The 16459-nt window shown below is 36.2% G+C and overlaps 1 protein-coding gene across 6 annotated transcripts in view; it reads left to right on the forward strand.

Moving 5' to 3' along the window:
• Positions 1 to 16459, forward strand: part of LOC133575284 (connector enhancer of kinase suppressor of ras 2) — a 175367-nt gene that overhangs the window by 82095 nt on the left and 76813 nt on the right. For all 6 annotated transcript variants that reach the window (XM_061927915.2, XM_061927912.2, XM_061927914.2 and 3 more), the window contains exons 6-8: positions 10073 to 10192; positions 15715 to 15774; positions 15861 to 15929. In XM_061927915.2, coding sequence (XP_061783899.2) covers positions 10073 to 10192; positions 15715 to 15774; positions 15861 to 15929 — 249 coding nt within the window. The remainder of the gene's footprint in view (positions 1 to 10072; positions 10193 to 15714; positions 15775 to 15860; positions 15930 to 16459) is intronic.

Here is a 16459-nt window from a genome sequence, read left to right on the forward strand (position 1 = left end):
TTCAGTCGTATAATTTACTCATGAAAATGTTGAAGGACTTTTAGTTATGCTGATTAGAACCCATCAGTTTCCCTGTATGCAATTTACGGAATTTATGAATCCTTCTCTTAAGAAACGACAGACCTATGGGGAAATAAAAGCATTATAATGATGATTAAATAAGGATAATTATATTTTACAACCACAGTATCACCGAAATACAGTACACAATTGTTATTATCAATTATGATGGTCTGTATGGTAACCAGTAGGGCTGTGAATCTTTGGGTGTCCCATGATTCGATTCAATATTGATTCTTGGGGTCACGATTCGATTCAAATGTTTTATTTATTTTTTCAATTCAACACGATTCTCGATTCAAAAACAATTTTTTCCCCGATTCAAAACGATTCTCTATTCATTCAATACATAGGAGTTCAGCAGGATCTACCCCAGTCTGCTGACATGCAAGCAGAGTAGTAGATTTTTGTAAAAAGCTTTTATAATTGTAAATGACAATGTTTTATCAACTGATTGCAATAATGTAAATTTGTTTTAACTATTAAATGAACCAAAAATGTGACTTATTTTATCTTTGTGAAAATATTGGACACAGTGTGTTGTCAAGCTTATGAGATGCAATGCAAGTGTAAGCCACAGTGACACTATTGTTCTTTTTCTTTTTCTTTTTTTATAAATGTCTAATGATAATGTCAATGAGGGATTTTTAATCACTGCTATGTTGTAATTGTTACTAATATTGATACTGTTGTTGATAATATTCATTCTTGTTTCACTACTTTTGGTTTAATCTGTGTCGTGTTTTTGTCTCCTCTCAATTGCTCTGTTTTTATTGCAGAGTGTTGCTGGGTCGGGTTTGGTTTTGGAATTGGATTGCATTGTTATGGTATTTCTGTGTATTGTTTTGTTGGATTGATTAATTAAAAAAAAAAAAAAAAAAAAAAAAAAAATCCTGAATAAAAATAAATAAATCGATTTTTAAAAAATGAGAATCGATTCTGAATCGCACAATGTGAGAATCGCGATTCGAATTCAAATCGATTTTTTCCCACACCCTTAGTAACCAGTCAATCAGGAATGGGCGCCTAAGAGACATTTAGAGGGTCCACTGAACTTAAATAATGAAGTTGTGTCACGCTTAGAAAAAAGTTGTTGGAAGGAAATCTACTAGATTGCAAACACCATATACGGTTAGCTGTGTAACTAAACACGACATCATTGATAAAATAAAATAAATGGTAATTGTGGATTATTGGGATATATCGTTTTCTGGGGTCTTAAAAAGAAGTGAAGTGAATTATATTTATATAGTGCTTTTCTCTAGTGACTCAAAGCGCTTCTACATAGTGAAACCCAATATCTAAGTTACATTTAAACCAGTGTGGGTGGCACTGGGAGCAGGTGGGTAAAGTGTCTTGCCCAAGGACACAAAGGCAGTGACTAGGATGGAAGCGGGGATAAAACTTGGAACCCTCAAGTTGCTGGCACGGCCACTCTACCAACCAAGCTATACCGCCCCAACAACAATGTACGTCAAAACAAACTGAAAACCAAGACAACAAACCGTGATAAGCTCCAAAACCATGAATTTTGTGAACCGCTCCATCCCTAGTTCAAACAATAAAACCTTAATTTTATGGCAAATCAGGAGGGTGACGTAAGTCATGTCAGACATTCCTTATGTGTTTTTTAAAGCTCAACATCTTATGTAAATAGGGATGATGTTTGATAAGAAATGATTGAGTTCGAGCCTATTATCGAATCCTCTTATCGAACCGATTCCTTATCGATTCTCTTATTGAGTCCAGATAGGTTGTTGTATATGGAAAAAAAAAAAATTGGTTTAACAAAAGCTCCCTTTTATTATATAAGAACAAAATTAAATCTAATAAATAATTGAATATTGACTGTTACCGCCCTAAAAAAAAAAAAAAAAAAAAAATAAGTATTGACTGTTGTTACCCAAAGTATATTAAGTGGGATTTTTCAGAAAAACAAATATATACAGTAACACAAAAACAACCTGTCTCTGTGATCACTATAGGTGTATAAATAATAATATAGTGTTAAATAAAATCAGTCCCTTGGACACAAAACTGAAAATAATACAGCTCTCCAAAAAGTGCACTTCTGCTGCTATTTGACATAACTGTTTGTTATGATTCTTTGACATTTTTGCACTTTATTTCTTTATTGAAAGAAAGTTCTATGAAGAGAAAAGTTGTTTGCAAATGTGGTTACAATGCTTAAAAAATGAAAAGTTAAAGCTAAAAAAAGAAATACACTTTATTGAGTTAACATTATTTCTTTATATAGGGAAAGATGTGATGTTATGAGCTAGGGCAGTGGTTCTCAAATGGGGGTACGAGTACCCCTGGGGGTACTTGAAGGTATGCCAAGGGGTACGTGAGATTTTTTTTAAATATTCTAAAAATAGCAACAATCAAAAATCCTTTATAAATATATTTATTGAATAATACTTCAACAAAATATGAATGTAAGTTCATAAACTGAACATCAAATCAAGTAGGCTATTCCATTCATTACCATAAACCCAGAGTTTCCCCCATGCCATGATGGTTTGACCCTCACTAAAATGTATGTCAAAAAGAACTGTGCAAAGAAATGCAATAATGCAATATTCAGTGTTGACAGCTAGATTTTTTGAGGACATGTTCCATAAATATTGATGTTAAAGATTTATTTTTTTGTGAAGAAATGTTTAGAATTAAGTTCATGAATCCAGATGGATCTCTATTACAATCCCCAAAGAGGGCACTTTAAGTTGATGATTACTTCTATGTGTAGAAATCTTTATTTATTTATAATTGAATCACTTGTTTATTTTTCAACAAGTTTTTAGTTATTTTTATATCTTTTTTCCAAATAGTTAAAGAAAGACTACTACAAATGAGCAATATTTTGCGCTGTTATACAATTTAATAAATCAGAAACTGATGACATAGTGCTGTATTTTACTTCTTTATCTCTTTTTTTTCAACCAAAAATGCTTTGCTCTGATTAGGGGGTACTTGAATTAAAAACAATTTCACAGGGGGTACATCACTGAAAAAAGGTTGAGAACCACTGAGCTAGGGAATATAACAACTACACTACCCAGCATGCAACGGGAGTGACGAGCATGCGCGGTAGCCCCGAAAAGTGTTGTTGCATGTCGCCACCCGGCGACATGCTGTGAAAGTAAATGTCAAGAACTCAGCCAACACGCCTCGTCTGCATTATTTCTATAGTGGTCTCGATAACGGGTACCGGTTCTCAAAAAGGGATTCGAGTCCGAGGACTCGGTTCTTTTCTTATCGAACAACCGGGGAAATCGGTTTCGAGTATCATTCCTATATGTAAATGCAAAAAGTCAAGAACAATTGTAATATAAAGCATTGATAACAAGTAGCTAAAAGCAGTCAACACCATCTCTCGCCCCATGGCTGGGCCGTGAGTACGTTAATAAACCTTCTCCATGACGACTTAAAGAGTGCCAGCTCTTAGCTCGGCGGTCAGCACATTTCATGCGGATAACCAAGAATGGGATAAAGGCAGCGGCCTGAACCACGTGGGTTGCATCCAGTTATCTCCATGGCAACCGACGGTCAACTCTATTCTACAGTAAAAAAACAAGGAATCCATTGTTCAGGGGCCGTAGCTTAATCTCCAAATGGAGGTCAAGCCAGACGGCAAAGGGATAGTTTGTATTCAGCGTGTGGTTCAGTGGTACTGTATACTCTGGTCAGCCCGGGTGTAGTGGGAGTTGTACGTTTGTCAGCTTCCACTTAATAATGCAAAACTCCCTGCTCTGCTCTGCTCTAGACTACAGCCTAAAGCAATCAGATGGACAGGGATAGTGTTTGTGTGTGTGTGTGTGTGTGTGTGTGTGTGTGTGTGTGTGTGTGGGTGTGTGTGTGTGTGTGTGTGTGTGTGAGGGACAGCGTAGTGCATGAGTCTGTGTGTCTGATGGAGCATGAAGTGTGTATAAGTGTATGTGTTTTTATGCGCATTCATGCATAAGGATGAGTACTCTTACGTAACACTGTCCTAGTTGTGTGTTTTCCTTCCCCTGGTTTTCTACACTGGACTCCCACTTTTTTTTTTTTTTTTTACCTCTTGCCCTTTCTATTTTTCTCCTTTTCCTCTCCTATGAGTGCTCTTTACAAGTTCATAATCGGGGCCAAGTAAAGAGTCATGCATGTGCAGTTCATGGTGTCTGCGTATGGTAGGTGCAATGATAGGGGGAGGGAGGGAGGAGGGTGCAAGCATGCAGTCGGAGCCTAATCCATCTGGCAGCGTACTATGTCTGGCTTTCTGTTTGACTACTCTTAAATCTCACGCCAGCCAACCACATAAGTGAAATTCTCCATAATCTGCGCTCTGATTGTCCAGAAGCGTGTCGGATCAAGGCTGGGTGTGTCAGCAAAAGGGAAATCGCAACTGCACTCTGGTGACTTGCCTTTTCGTGCCGCGTTCCGTGTTAATCCCAGGTCAGAACTATTAGTCTGATGATCAGAGCATGAATAAAACCCCGACATTGGCCCTCGCTGCAGTTTCTACAGATGTAGATGTGGGCTATTTATGGCTCCAATGGCTGGATACGATAATCATCTTGCACTTACCATATTTTTCGGAGTATAAGTCGCACCGGAGTATAAGTCGCACCTGCCGAAAATGCATAATAAAGAAGGAAAAAAACACATATAAGTCGCACTGGAGTATAAGTCGCATTTTTGGGGGAAATTTATTTGATAAAACCCAACACCAAGAATAGACATTTGAAAGGCAATTTAAAATAAAATATAAGTGTACATTATATGACGCATAAATAACCAACTGAGAACATGCCTGGTATGTTAACGTAACATATTATGGTAAGAGTCATTCAAATAACTATAACATATAGAACATGCTATACGTTTACCAAACAATCTGTCACTCCTAATCGCTAAATCCCATGAAATCTTATATGTCTAGTCTCTGAGGTGAATGAGCTAAATAATATTATTTGATATTTTATGGTAATGTGTTAATAATTTCACACATAAATCGCTCCTGAGTATAAGTCGCACCCCCGGCCTAACTATGAAAAAACCTGCGACTTATAGTCCGAAAAATACGGTATATGTTGTTTTCAAATCTAAATTCAAAACTTTTCTATTAATTGTATTCGATATCCCAAGTGTATGGAGGTCCAAATGGGACAACTTTAAATAAATACATCTTTAAATTTGTGTTGTCAAATGTAATGAATATAAATACATTTTAAATCAGATTAATCACTTTTAAAAATGTGGATTAATCCCGATTAATCAAGTTTATAACTAGTTTGTATAATTTACAGTCGTGGTCAAAAGTTTACATACACTTGTAAAGAACATAATTTCATGGCTGTCTTGAGTTTCCAATAATTTCTACAACTCTTATTTTTTTGTGATAGAGTGTTTGAAGCACATACTTGTTGGTCACAAAAAACATTAATGAAGATTGGTTCTTTTATGAATTTATTATGGGTCTACTGAAAATGTGACCAAATCTGCTGGGTCAAAAGTATACATACAGCAATGTTAATATTTGCTTACATGTCCCTTGACAAGTTTCACTGCAATAAGACGCTTTTGGTAGCCATCCACAAGCTTCTGGCAAGCTTCTGGTTAAGTTTTTGACCACTCCTATTGACAAAATTGGTGCAGTTCAGCTAAATGTGTTGGTTTTCTGACATTGACTTGTTTTTTCAGCATTGTCCACACGTTTAAGTCAGGACTTTGGGAAGGCCATTCTAAAACCTTAATTCTAGCCTGATTTAGCCATTCCTTTACCACTTTTGACGTGTGTTTGGGGTCATTGTCCTGTTGGAACACCCAACTGCGCCCAAGACCCAACCTCCGGGCTGATAATTTTAGGTTGTCCTGAAGAATTTGGAGGTAATCCTCATTTTTCATTGTCCCATTTACTCTCTGTAAAGCACCAGTTCCATTGGCAGCAAAACAGGCCCAGAGCATAATACTACCACCACCATGCCTGACGGTAGAAATGGTGTGCTTGGGAATAAAGGCCTCACCTTTTCTCCTCCAAACATATTGCTGGGTATTGTGGCCAAACAGCTCAATTTTTGTTTCATCTGACCACAGAACTTTCCTCCAAAAGGTCTTATCTTTGTCCATGTGATGTCAGATGGACAAATCTTTAGTTTAAAACTTTGCAACAATTGCATCCAAAGTCTCATCCGGGTGTATTTTGAAGTGAAATGTGCAAGCGATCACACTCATCTTTGCAATGACATATGCTTTGACCTGATCGGTGACAGTTTAGAGACCTGCTCCACCTTTCAACCATCCGTGGTTACAGTCTAGGAGCATGTACTGTCAAAATAAATTGTGTGATTAATCTGTGTGGATACAATATTAATGCAAATCATTTTTGTGATCAATTACATGAATTAACTCGATATTCTTGACAGCCCCACAATAAATAATTATAATTGGAGTCAATACATAAATGTGTTATTAAATGGTCATTATTTTTATTTTATTTGAAATTAGATTGAATGATTGAATCATTTAATTAATTATTGATTTTATTATTTCAGAATGTATTTAATTATTGACTTCATTATTTCATGATTAATTATTTAATTACATCATTGCACATTTAACTACTGTATGTTATTTAAAGATTTATATATGTATTTAATTTTGTCCCAGGCTAACATGAATCCAGTCCAATCATTGCAAGTAGAAGTGTCAACCAACCTGCTTAACCAATCAGGTGTGAGGACGTGCCCAGTGGCTTTGACTGTTGTGTGACAAATACAATAAATAAATAAATAGATTGATTAATCAATAAATATATATATTTGAAAAAGTAATTAAATGTTTAATTTATTACTTAATCAATAAATAAATTATTTTATAATAAAATACTTAATTGATACAAGTTGAATTAATTAATTTATTAAATTGTGAAATAATTAATGAAATAATTAAATAATGAAATTAAAAAATAAAGAATTAAATTCAATCGATAAATGGATTTTAGTTTAAATACATTAATGAAACATTAAATTACACATGTATGTATTTAATACCAAATATAATGAATTATTGACACATTTATTTAAGTATTTAAATATGTATTTATTTATTTTTGTCCCATATGGCAATCCACACGTGTCCTACAGCATTTGTAATTGTGTCTTTGTAACTTGCACTGTAAAGAATGGGAGTGTGTGAGTTTATGTGAAACAGGCAGCGATAACCAAAGCAACACACAGACGATTCTTCACTTCTTCCACACACAGAATTAATCATAGACTCTCAAATATATGTGGACGAGTGCTTCAACACCTTCATTTTGTGTGCAAGTGTGTAGAGACCGCCTCTCTTCATTCCAGCACTATAATCTTGTAATTGCTCATTAGGATTGGGATCAGACGATTATTTCATGCAGGGGTCATCATCAGTGTGCACTCTAAGGCATGAATTTTGCGCTGCTTACGTGAATAATAGACATGAAGTTTATAGTATTTAGGACATTTTTTTGTTTGCTACTAAGCTCTAAGAAATTATCTGGATAAGCCTTTTGCAGTCAGTAAACCAAGATTGGAAAGCAGTGATGCTTCTGATGATAGATTAACTTGCAATGCATGACCAAGCAGACCAATAGCAAAACAGTTCCTGTTCATTTAGAACAGGGGTCCCCAAACTACAGCCTGCGGCCCTGATACGGCCTACCAGTGTCAAAAATCCGTTCCACGGTTAGTCCCGAGTAAACATTTTTAATTTTTATTTTATTTTATTTTTGTATTATAATTTTTTTAATCTGTCTTTTCTAGCACATCCATCAATCCATTTTCTACCGCTTGTTACTCTCGGGGTCTCCTAGCCGCTCAGGCAAATCTTATTGTCTAAAAATGCATTTTCCCATCGATAACATGATGTCATCACGCTCGCGCCACAGTGTCGGGCGAGCGTGTATGGCAAGTTTGTTAGGGAAACGTAAAATAGATTCCGAGTGTAGAGTTTTTAAACATCAGTGGACATATGACTTTTTTTTGTTCATTGTAAGGAAAAGGCAGTTTGTCTAATCTGCCATGAGACAGATTTTATATATATATATATATATATATATATATATATATTAGAGATGTCCGATAATGGCTTTTTTGCCGATATCCGATATTCCGATATTGTCCAACTCTTAATTACCGATACCGATATCAACTGATACCGATATATACAGTTGTGGAATTAACACATTGTTATGCCTAATTTTGTTGTGATGCCCCGCTGGATGCATTAAACAATGTAACAAGGTTTTCCAAAATAAGAGAACAACTTCAACTCAAGTTATGGAAAAAAATGCCAACATGGCACTGCCATATTTATTATTGAAGTCACAAAGTGCATTTTTTTTTTTTAACATACCTCAAACAGCACCTTGGAATTTGGGACACGCTCTCCCTGAGAGAGCATTAGGAAGTTGAGGTGGGCGGGGTTAACGGTGCGGGGGGTGTATATTGTAGCGTCCTGGAAGAGTTAGTGCTGCAAGGGGTTCTGGGTATTTGTTCTGTTGTGTTTATGTTGTGTTACGGTGCGGGTGTTCTCCCAAAATGTGTTTGTCATTCTTGTTTGGTGTGGATTCACAGTGTGGCACTTATTTGTAACAGTGTTAAAGTTGTTTATACGGCCACCCTCAGTGTGACCTGTATGTCTGTTGATCAAGTATGCCTTGCATTTACTTGTGAGTGTGTCATAAGCCACAAATATTATATGTTCGGGCCGGCACGCAAAGACAGTGCCTATAAGGTTTATTGGCGCTCTGTACTTTTCCCTGCGCCCGTGTACACAAAAATCATAAATGTTACTTTTTGTAACCGATACTGATGATTTTGAAACCGATACCGATAATTTCCGATATTACATTTCAAAGCATTTATCGGCCGATAACATATATATATACAGTTTATATATATATACAGTATATATATATATATATATATATATATATATATATACATATATATTAATTTATGTATATATATATATATATATATATATATATATATATATATATATACATATACATATACATATATATGGATTTATGTGTATATATATATATATATATACATACATACATATTAATTTATGTATATATATATATATATATGAATTTATATATATATATATATATATATATATGTATATATATATATACATATATGTATATATATATATATATATATATATATATATATATATATATATACATATATATATATATATATATATATATATATATATGTGTATACATATATATATATTTATAGCCCGGCTCCTAGCCAAATATTTTTAACCCAATGCGGCCCCCGGGTCAAAAAGTTTGGGGACCCCTTATTTAGAACAAAGACAAGGTAAAGTCTCGCTTTCCTTCTTATCATATTGGTCCAAATAGAGCAATATGTGTCCTTTTTTTTCAATGTGTAAACATCAGGATGTTCTATTAATCAAACTTTATTCATAAAGAACTCTTCATGCACAGGCAAATTGTGACACTAAGTGTGTTGTAAAAACAGAAAAAAAAGAAAAAACACGCATGCACGCACGCACACACAGCACTATTGACAATAACAAGACATGGCATGCACCGGGGATTGAGGAAACGCACCACCATTGAGGCGTCCATATTGGAGAGTGACTAAAAATTTAGGTAATCAAAAAATAGTATAACATACATTGAAAATATAAATAAAACTAAATTATAATACATAAATAAATAAATTTACTGCTAACATGTTTATAACTCCAGGTTTGATGTATGGAAACATTCTGGCTTGGCTGTTAAAAGTGATTTGTCGTTATCCTGTGGGCATGCCCGTGGACAGACAGGAAGCAGTTTGTGAGTCGGAGTGGTGAAAGTGGTGATGTGGAACAATCTCATGAAGTGATTTCACCCACTATATCCCTCATGGACATAAAGCAATCTCAATAACTGTATCTCTCTGTCTCCCTCTCTCCCTCTGTCATCTCTTTTCTCTGTTGCTTTTGCCCCGGATGCCAACTCCAGTGTAAGACCTTAGCAGGGATATGCGACCACATCATCTCACTGTCATCCGACTCTCTGGTCTCTCAGTCTGCACATCTGGAGGTGGTCCACCTCACCAGCATAATGCCCAGTGAAGGCCTGGTAATGATACACACCCACGCACACACCTATTGCATTAATATCTGCATTTATGTGTACTGGACTGTGACTTTTTACAACTTTTGTAGAATATGCACACAAAGGCTACCATAAATACCTTCACGGAATACAAATGACGTGCAACTATAGTAATTAGAGATGTCTCGTTCCTGTTCACGGGATACATTTGGGGGCCGATATTTACCTGTTCTAACTAATCGCCGATCTGTTACCACAGCTGTGTCCCAGTCTTTACATGGCTAAAGAGTAGGGATGTCCGATAATGGCTTTTTGCCGATATCCGATATTCCGATATTGTCCAACTCTTTAATTACCGATACCGATATCAACCGATATATGCAGTCGTGGAATTAACACATTATTATGCCTAATTTGGACAACCAGGTACGGTGAAGATAAGGTACTTTTTAAAAAAATTAATAAAATAAGATAAATACATTTAAAACATTTTCTTGAATAAAAAAGAAAGTAAAACAACATAAAAACAGTTACATAGAAACTAGTAATTAATGAAAATTAGTCAAATTAACTGTTAAAGGTTAGTACTATTAGTGGACCAGCAGCACGCACAATCATGTGTGCTTACGGACTGTATCCCTTGCAGACTGTATTAATATACATTGATATATAATGTAGGAACCAGAATATTAATAACAGAAAGAAACAACCCTTTTGTGTGAATGAGTGTAAATGGGGGAGGGAGATTTTTTGGGTTGGTGCACTAATTGTAAGTGTATCTTGTGTTTTTTATGTTGATTTAATAAAAAATAAAAAATAAAAAAAAATAAAAAAAAACGATACAGATAATAAAAAAACGATACCGATAATTTCTGATATTACATTTTAACGCATATATCGGCCGATAATATCGGCAGGCCGATATTATCGGACATCTCTACTAAAGAGTGTACTCACGTGAAAGATTCCTTCGAAAGGGATGCATGCTGGTGCTGGAAAATTATTCGAGATTTGATTTCGATTTTGATTATGGCTTCTCTCAATCATGAAAATATAATATTCCGGGGAAAAAAAACATTATGGCCGCGCTACGTGTTTGCAGATTCCGGAGCTTGTAAAAGGTGAAACGGATGAGTGAGCGTGTGAGTGGAAAAAATAGACAACTTCTACTTGAAGTATGGGATGTCATCCTGGTTGATACTTTTCATTTGACACTCGTGTGCCTAATCAATAATCACTAAATTCAACAAATAAAGTAAGGCATTTATTTTCCGCGTTGATGTAACCGCAGACAGAGTCACATAATTGGCCAATAAAACGGAATCCGCTGACAAATTAAAATAAAACAAATGTTCTGTCATTGTGAGGATAAGGAACATTTGTTTGGGAAAATAATGTGTCCAGATCGCTCATTCATCCCCAAAACACGTCGTAAACCAAACGATGTCAATACAGTCACTTGAAACAGCGGCTAAACTACCAAGGGAAAGCTAGTGTTGTGTATAGCTAGTCTTGTCATCCTTGTCCGGACCTGAGGACGACCAGGTGGTGTGAATGGACCAAATATGACGTCGGTCAGGAAACGTTGAACAAAAAGGCTTTTATTTGATCGAGCGAGTCCTCACAATTACATGTGCTGCGGCAAACCTGAAAATCTATCTCACTCTGTTAGGGGAACTTCTCCTTGTATACCTTTTGCATTAAGACACTTGCTCTTTCGTGTTCTAGCATTGGGACTGGCCAGCTAGGACAAGGGCCTGTTTGTTTGTACAAATGCAGACAACACTTTGCTTAATTTGAGTCGGGTGACCTACTCCTACCGGTGGGGGCTCCCACCAGATGTCGTTAATGTGTTTATACTCACTCCTAAAATCCAACCGTTGCTGCCCATTGTCCAAAAGCAAGCACTCTCTGGATGATCTTTGTTTGACATCTGGACCTGAAACTATCTAAGGGTGTTTTCCATTAATTGAAAACCCATTAAAAATTTGGTGACCAAACTTTAAATGCATGCTTAAACTATTTCAATAAAAAATGTACACGCAGCAATATACAGACACCTTACTAGCAAGAACAATTCATCCATGTGTTGTGGAAAACACCATTGATGTAAAATCAATGTGCAAACAGAAGGACAGCATCCTGCAGCCACAATTCAAGAGTTGCTGTCATTTTTTATTAACAGTCTCAAGTCTTTTCTTTACCTGTCAAGCTGAGAGCAACAGCATAGCACATTCCCCCCCTTCACAATAATAGCGTGGTGCGGTCTGACGGCGCTAATAAAATAATGGTTTCAAAAAAGTATCTTACACAAGTATAATGTACTTAAAACACTTATTAATAATAATAATAATAATAACTGGGATTTATATAGCACTTTTCTAAGTACCCAAAGTCGCTTTACATTATTGATACATTTACACAATTATTATGCTTTTGCCCTCAATTATTAGTCAAAATTGTTCAAAAATGTATTGCACCAATAAATGTGAAACTATTTGCATTTGATTAAGAAACATTTTATAAAATGATATTTCAAACAAAAACACACACTGGTGGTAAAATAAGTGTAAAGGGTAACAACTGAAAAAAAATAAAATTAAAACGGAAAAACTGAATTGAATTGTTTATATATATATATATGTATATATTTTTGTATGTATATATATATATATATATATATTGCTATTGTTATTTAAATGTATTGTTATTAATGTTATTATTACTTGTTGTGGTTTATTCATTACTAATTTGAATACATTTTTCAAAATATATTTAAAGTTGAGTTTTGGTCGTACAATATATACTTCAAATTAATGAATAATCGTGTTATTATTTATGATTACAATCTCAATCAAAATAAGAGGATTATTATTTTTGCCATAATAGTCCAGCCTTAATGAACAATCAGTGTGACACAATTACATTTCTGCTTCCTTATTACACACTTGCAGAAGTTGTACGAATTCCATAAGTGTGCGTCTTGTCAAAACACTGGCTCGGATTTTGAATAAAGCTGCAACGAACGCTTTGTCAATTCACAGTGTGAAGACACTTCTAAGATACTAATCCTCACCACCATTGGGGAAAATGAACTAAGTTGCTTATAAGTTGCGTTATCATTGGAGGACTTGAGGAAAAGAAATGTCAAAGCATGCTACACTCAAACACTGAGCAGGGCGACACAAGAAGCTAACATCTAACTAGCCAATAGTAGTTTTTGCTTTTGTTTAGTCATTGTGGACAATTTTATTTTGTTGAAAAAGTTGTAGGTAGCATTCCATGCCGCATATTTAATACATCAACGTATTGACAACAATGCTAGCAAATTATAAATTTACTATGATAAGCTATATACAATTTGTTAATGTGTTTACTTTAGTCACTTGCTTTAAAACATTTTCAGTTCTGTTATCTATTGTCGAAGTAATCTGATCGGAACTCGAAATCGGATCCGAAGCCAAATTGTAATCTGACGCCAAAAGATGTTGATCGGGATATCCTTAATATTAAAGACCTACTGAAATGCGATTTTCTTATTTAAACGGGGATAGCAGGTCCATTCTATGTGTCATACTTGATCATTTCGCGATATTGCCATATTTTTGCTGAAAGGATTTAGTAGAGAACATCGACGATAAAGTTCGCAACTTTTGGTCGCTGATAAAAAAGCCTTGCCTGTACTGGAAGTAGCAGACGAGTAGCGTGACGTCACAGGTTGTGGAGCTCCTCACATCTGCACATTGTTTACAATCATGGCCACCAGCAGCGAGAGCGATTCGGACCAAGAAATGGATGAAAGATTCGTGGATGAGGAAAGTGAGAGTGAAGGACTAGAGGGCAGTGGGCGATTCAGATAGGGAAGATGCTGTGAGAGGCGGGTGGGACCTGATATTCAGCTGGGAATGACTAAAACAGTAAATATATATACTCTATTAGCCACAACACAACCAGGCTTATATTTAATATGCCACAAATTAATCCCGCATAACAAACACCTCCCCCCTCCCGTCCATACAACCCGATAATACAACTCAAACACCTGCACAACACACTCAATCCCACAGCCCAAAGTACCGTTCACCTCCCCAAAGTTCATACAGCACATATATTTCCCCAGTCTCCAAAGTTACGTACGTGACATGCACATAGCGGCACGCACGTACGGGCAAGCGATCAAATGTTTGGAAGCCGCAGCTGCATGCGTACTCACGGTACCGCGTCTGCGCATCCAACTCAAAGTCCTCCTGGTAAGAGTCTCTGTTGTCCCAGTTCTCCACAGGCCAATGGTAAAGCTTGACTGTCATCTTCCGGGAATGTAAACAATGAAACACCGGCTGTGTTTGTGTTGTTGCTGCAGTCGGCCGCAATACACCGCTTCTCACCTACAGCTTTCTTCTTTGCTGTCTCCATTGTTCATTGAACAAATTGCAAAAGATTCACCAACACAGATGTCCAGAATACTGTGAAATCTTGCGATGAAAACACACGACTTAATAGCTGGCCACCATGCTGTCCCAAAATGTCCTCTACAATCCGTGACGTCACGTGCCGGCGTCATCATACCGAGGCGTTTTCAGCAGGATATTTCGCGCAAAATTTAAAATTGCACTTTAGTAAGCTAACCCGGCCGTATTGGCATGTTAAGATTTCATCATTGATATATAAACTATCAGACTGCGTGGTCGGTAGTAGTGGGTTTCAGTAGGCCTTTAACTATATGCAAAGCACATGGCCCTGCTCTACTTCATTCTTTGGTCGTAGTGAATCTGCAGCCTCCAGTCGCCAAGCCAAGTTCTAATAAATATAACTATTGACAGTCAAATTTGGAGTCTGCATAGAAGTTTGCAACCTCTAAAAACATGTTCCCTCTTTGTCCTAAATCAGCACTTAAACAGAAGAGAAGAACATAATTTTAGAAAGCTGTTTGACTATCACCCAGACAAAAAATATTTTCTAATGCCTATAATTAATAATTTTGAAGACTCAATGGAGAAGCTTTTGGGACATGGGTCAGCAACCCACCACTTCTTTTGGAGGACGTTTTTTTACAGTAACGTAGGGGTGGGGGAAACATGTACTTTGAAATGAGTTTTAAGATTTCTATGAGGCCGTACATGTGTGGTGATTGGATGAGCGCAAGATGTGTTATATTTTGAAGACTGACACAGTTTTTCTTTGGTGGCGGGAGAATACATTTGCTCTTTTGATAGTAAAGGTTTACGACCCCTGGTCTCGACACTAAAGTAGTCCCTCAAGATTGTTTAATGATTCACAAGGTCTGTATTTGCATTAGGACTGGGGCTAACTTTCAGGTTCAATTATTTTTTTTAGATTTAAAGGCAGTCCAAGATAACTGGATAGCATTTACAGTAGGACCCTAAGAAGATGACTGGAGGAGTGTAACAAATGCAGTTTTAGGACAGTATTTTCATAACTGCAGACATTTTGGACACATTTGAAGAACAATATGAGAATGTACGCACATTAATTCAAACTACTGTATATTGCATTGACCCTTTCCTCTGTCCTGCTGGTCTTTTCAGGGGATGTACATTAAATCAACATATGACGGACTTCATGTTATTACTGGGACCACGGAGAATGTGAGTTTGCCGGATCCAAAATTACACGTCTATACCCTATTCCCATATAGTGTGCCGCTCAACTTGAGCCCCTCTCCTTCCACCAGTCCCCAGCAGACCAGTGCAAAAAGATCCATGCAGGTGATGAAGTAATCCAAGTCAACCATCAGACAGTGGTGAGTAGAATACATTACACTCCGTTAATTAATAAATGCACTGCTGTTGAAAGAAATACAATCAAATACTTACTATGACCATGGATGTTCTCATTAAACCAGGTCTCCATTGTATTCTCAAGGCATTCGATCGATTTCCAGGATAGACTCGAACAAGCAATATATTCCTAAATTTGGAGAACAAAACCGCATTGTAATGCAAATTCACAGTGAAAACTCGTGGAACGCATTAAATCGGTTGTAACTATAGATGTCCGATAATGGCTTTTTTTGCCGATATCCGATATTCCGATATTGTCAACTCTTAATTACCGATTGCGATATCAACCGATACGGATATATACAGTCGTGGGATTAACACGTTATTATGCCTAATTTTGTTGTGATGCCCCGCTGGATGCATTAAACAATGTAACAAGGTTTTCCAAAATAAATCAACTCAAGTTATGGAAAAAAATGCCAACATGGCACTGCCATATAATTATTATTGAAGTCATAAAGTGCATTATTTTTTTTAACATGCCTCAAAA

The sequence above is a fragment of the Nerophis lumbriciformis genome, linkage group LG35, assembly GCF_033978685.3.
Source record: "Nerophis lumbriciformis linkage group LG35, RoL_Nlum_v2.1, whole genome shotgun sequence".
Lineage (NCBI taxonomy): Eukaryota > Metazoa > Chordata > Actinopteri > Syngnathiformes > Syngnathidae > Nerophis > Nerophis lumbriciformis.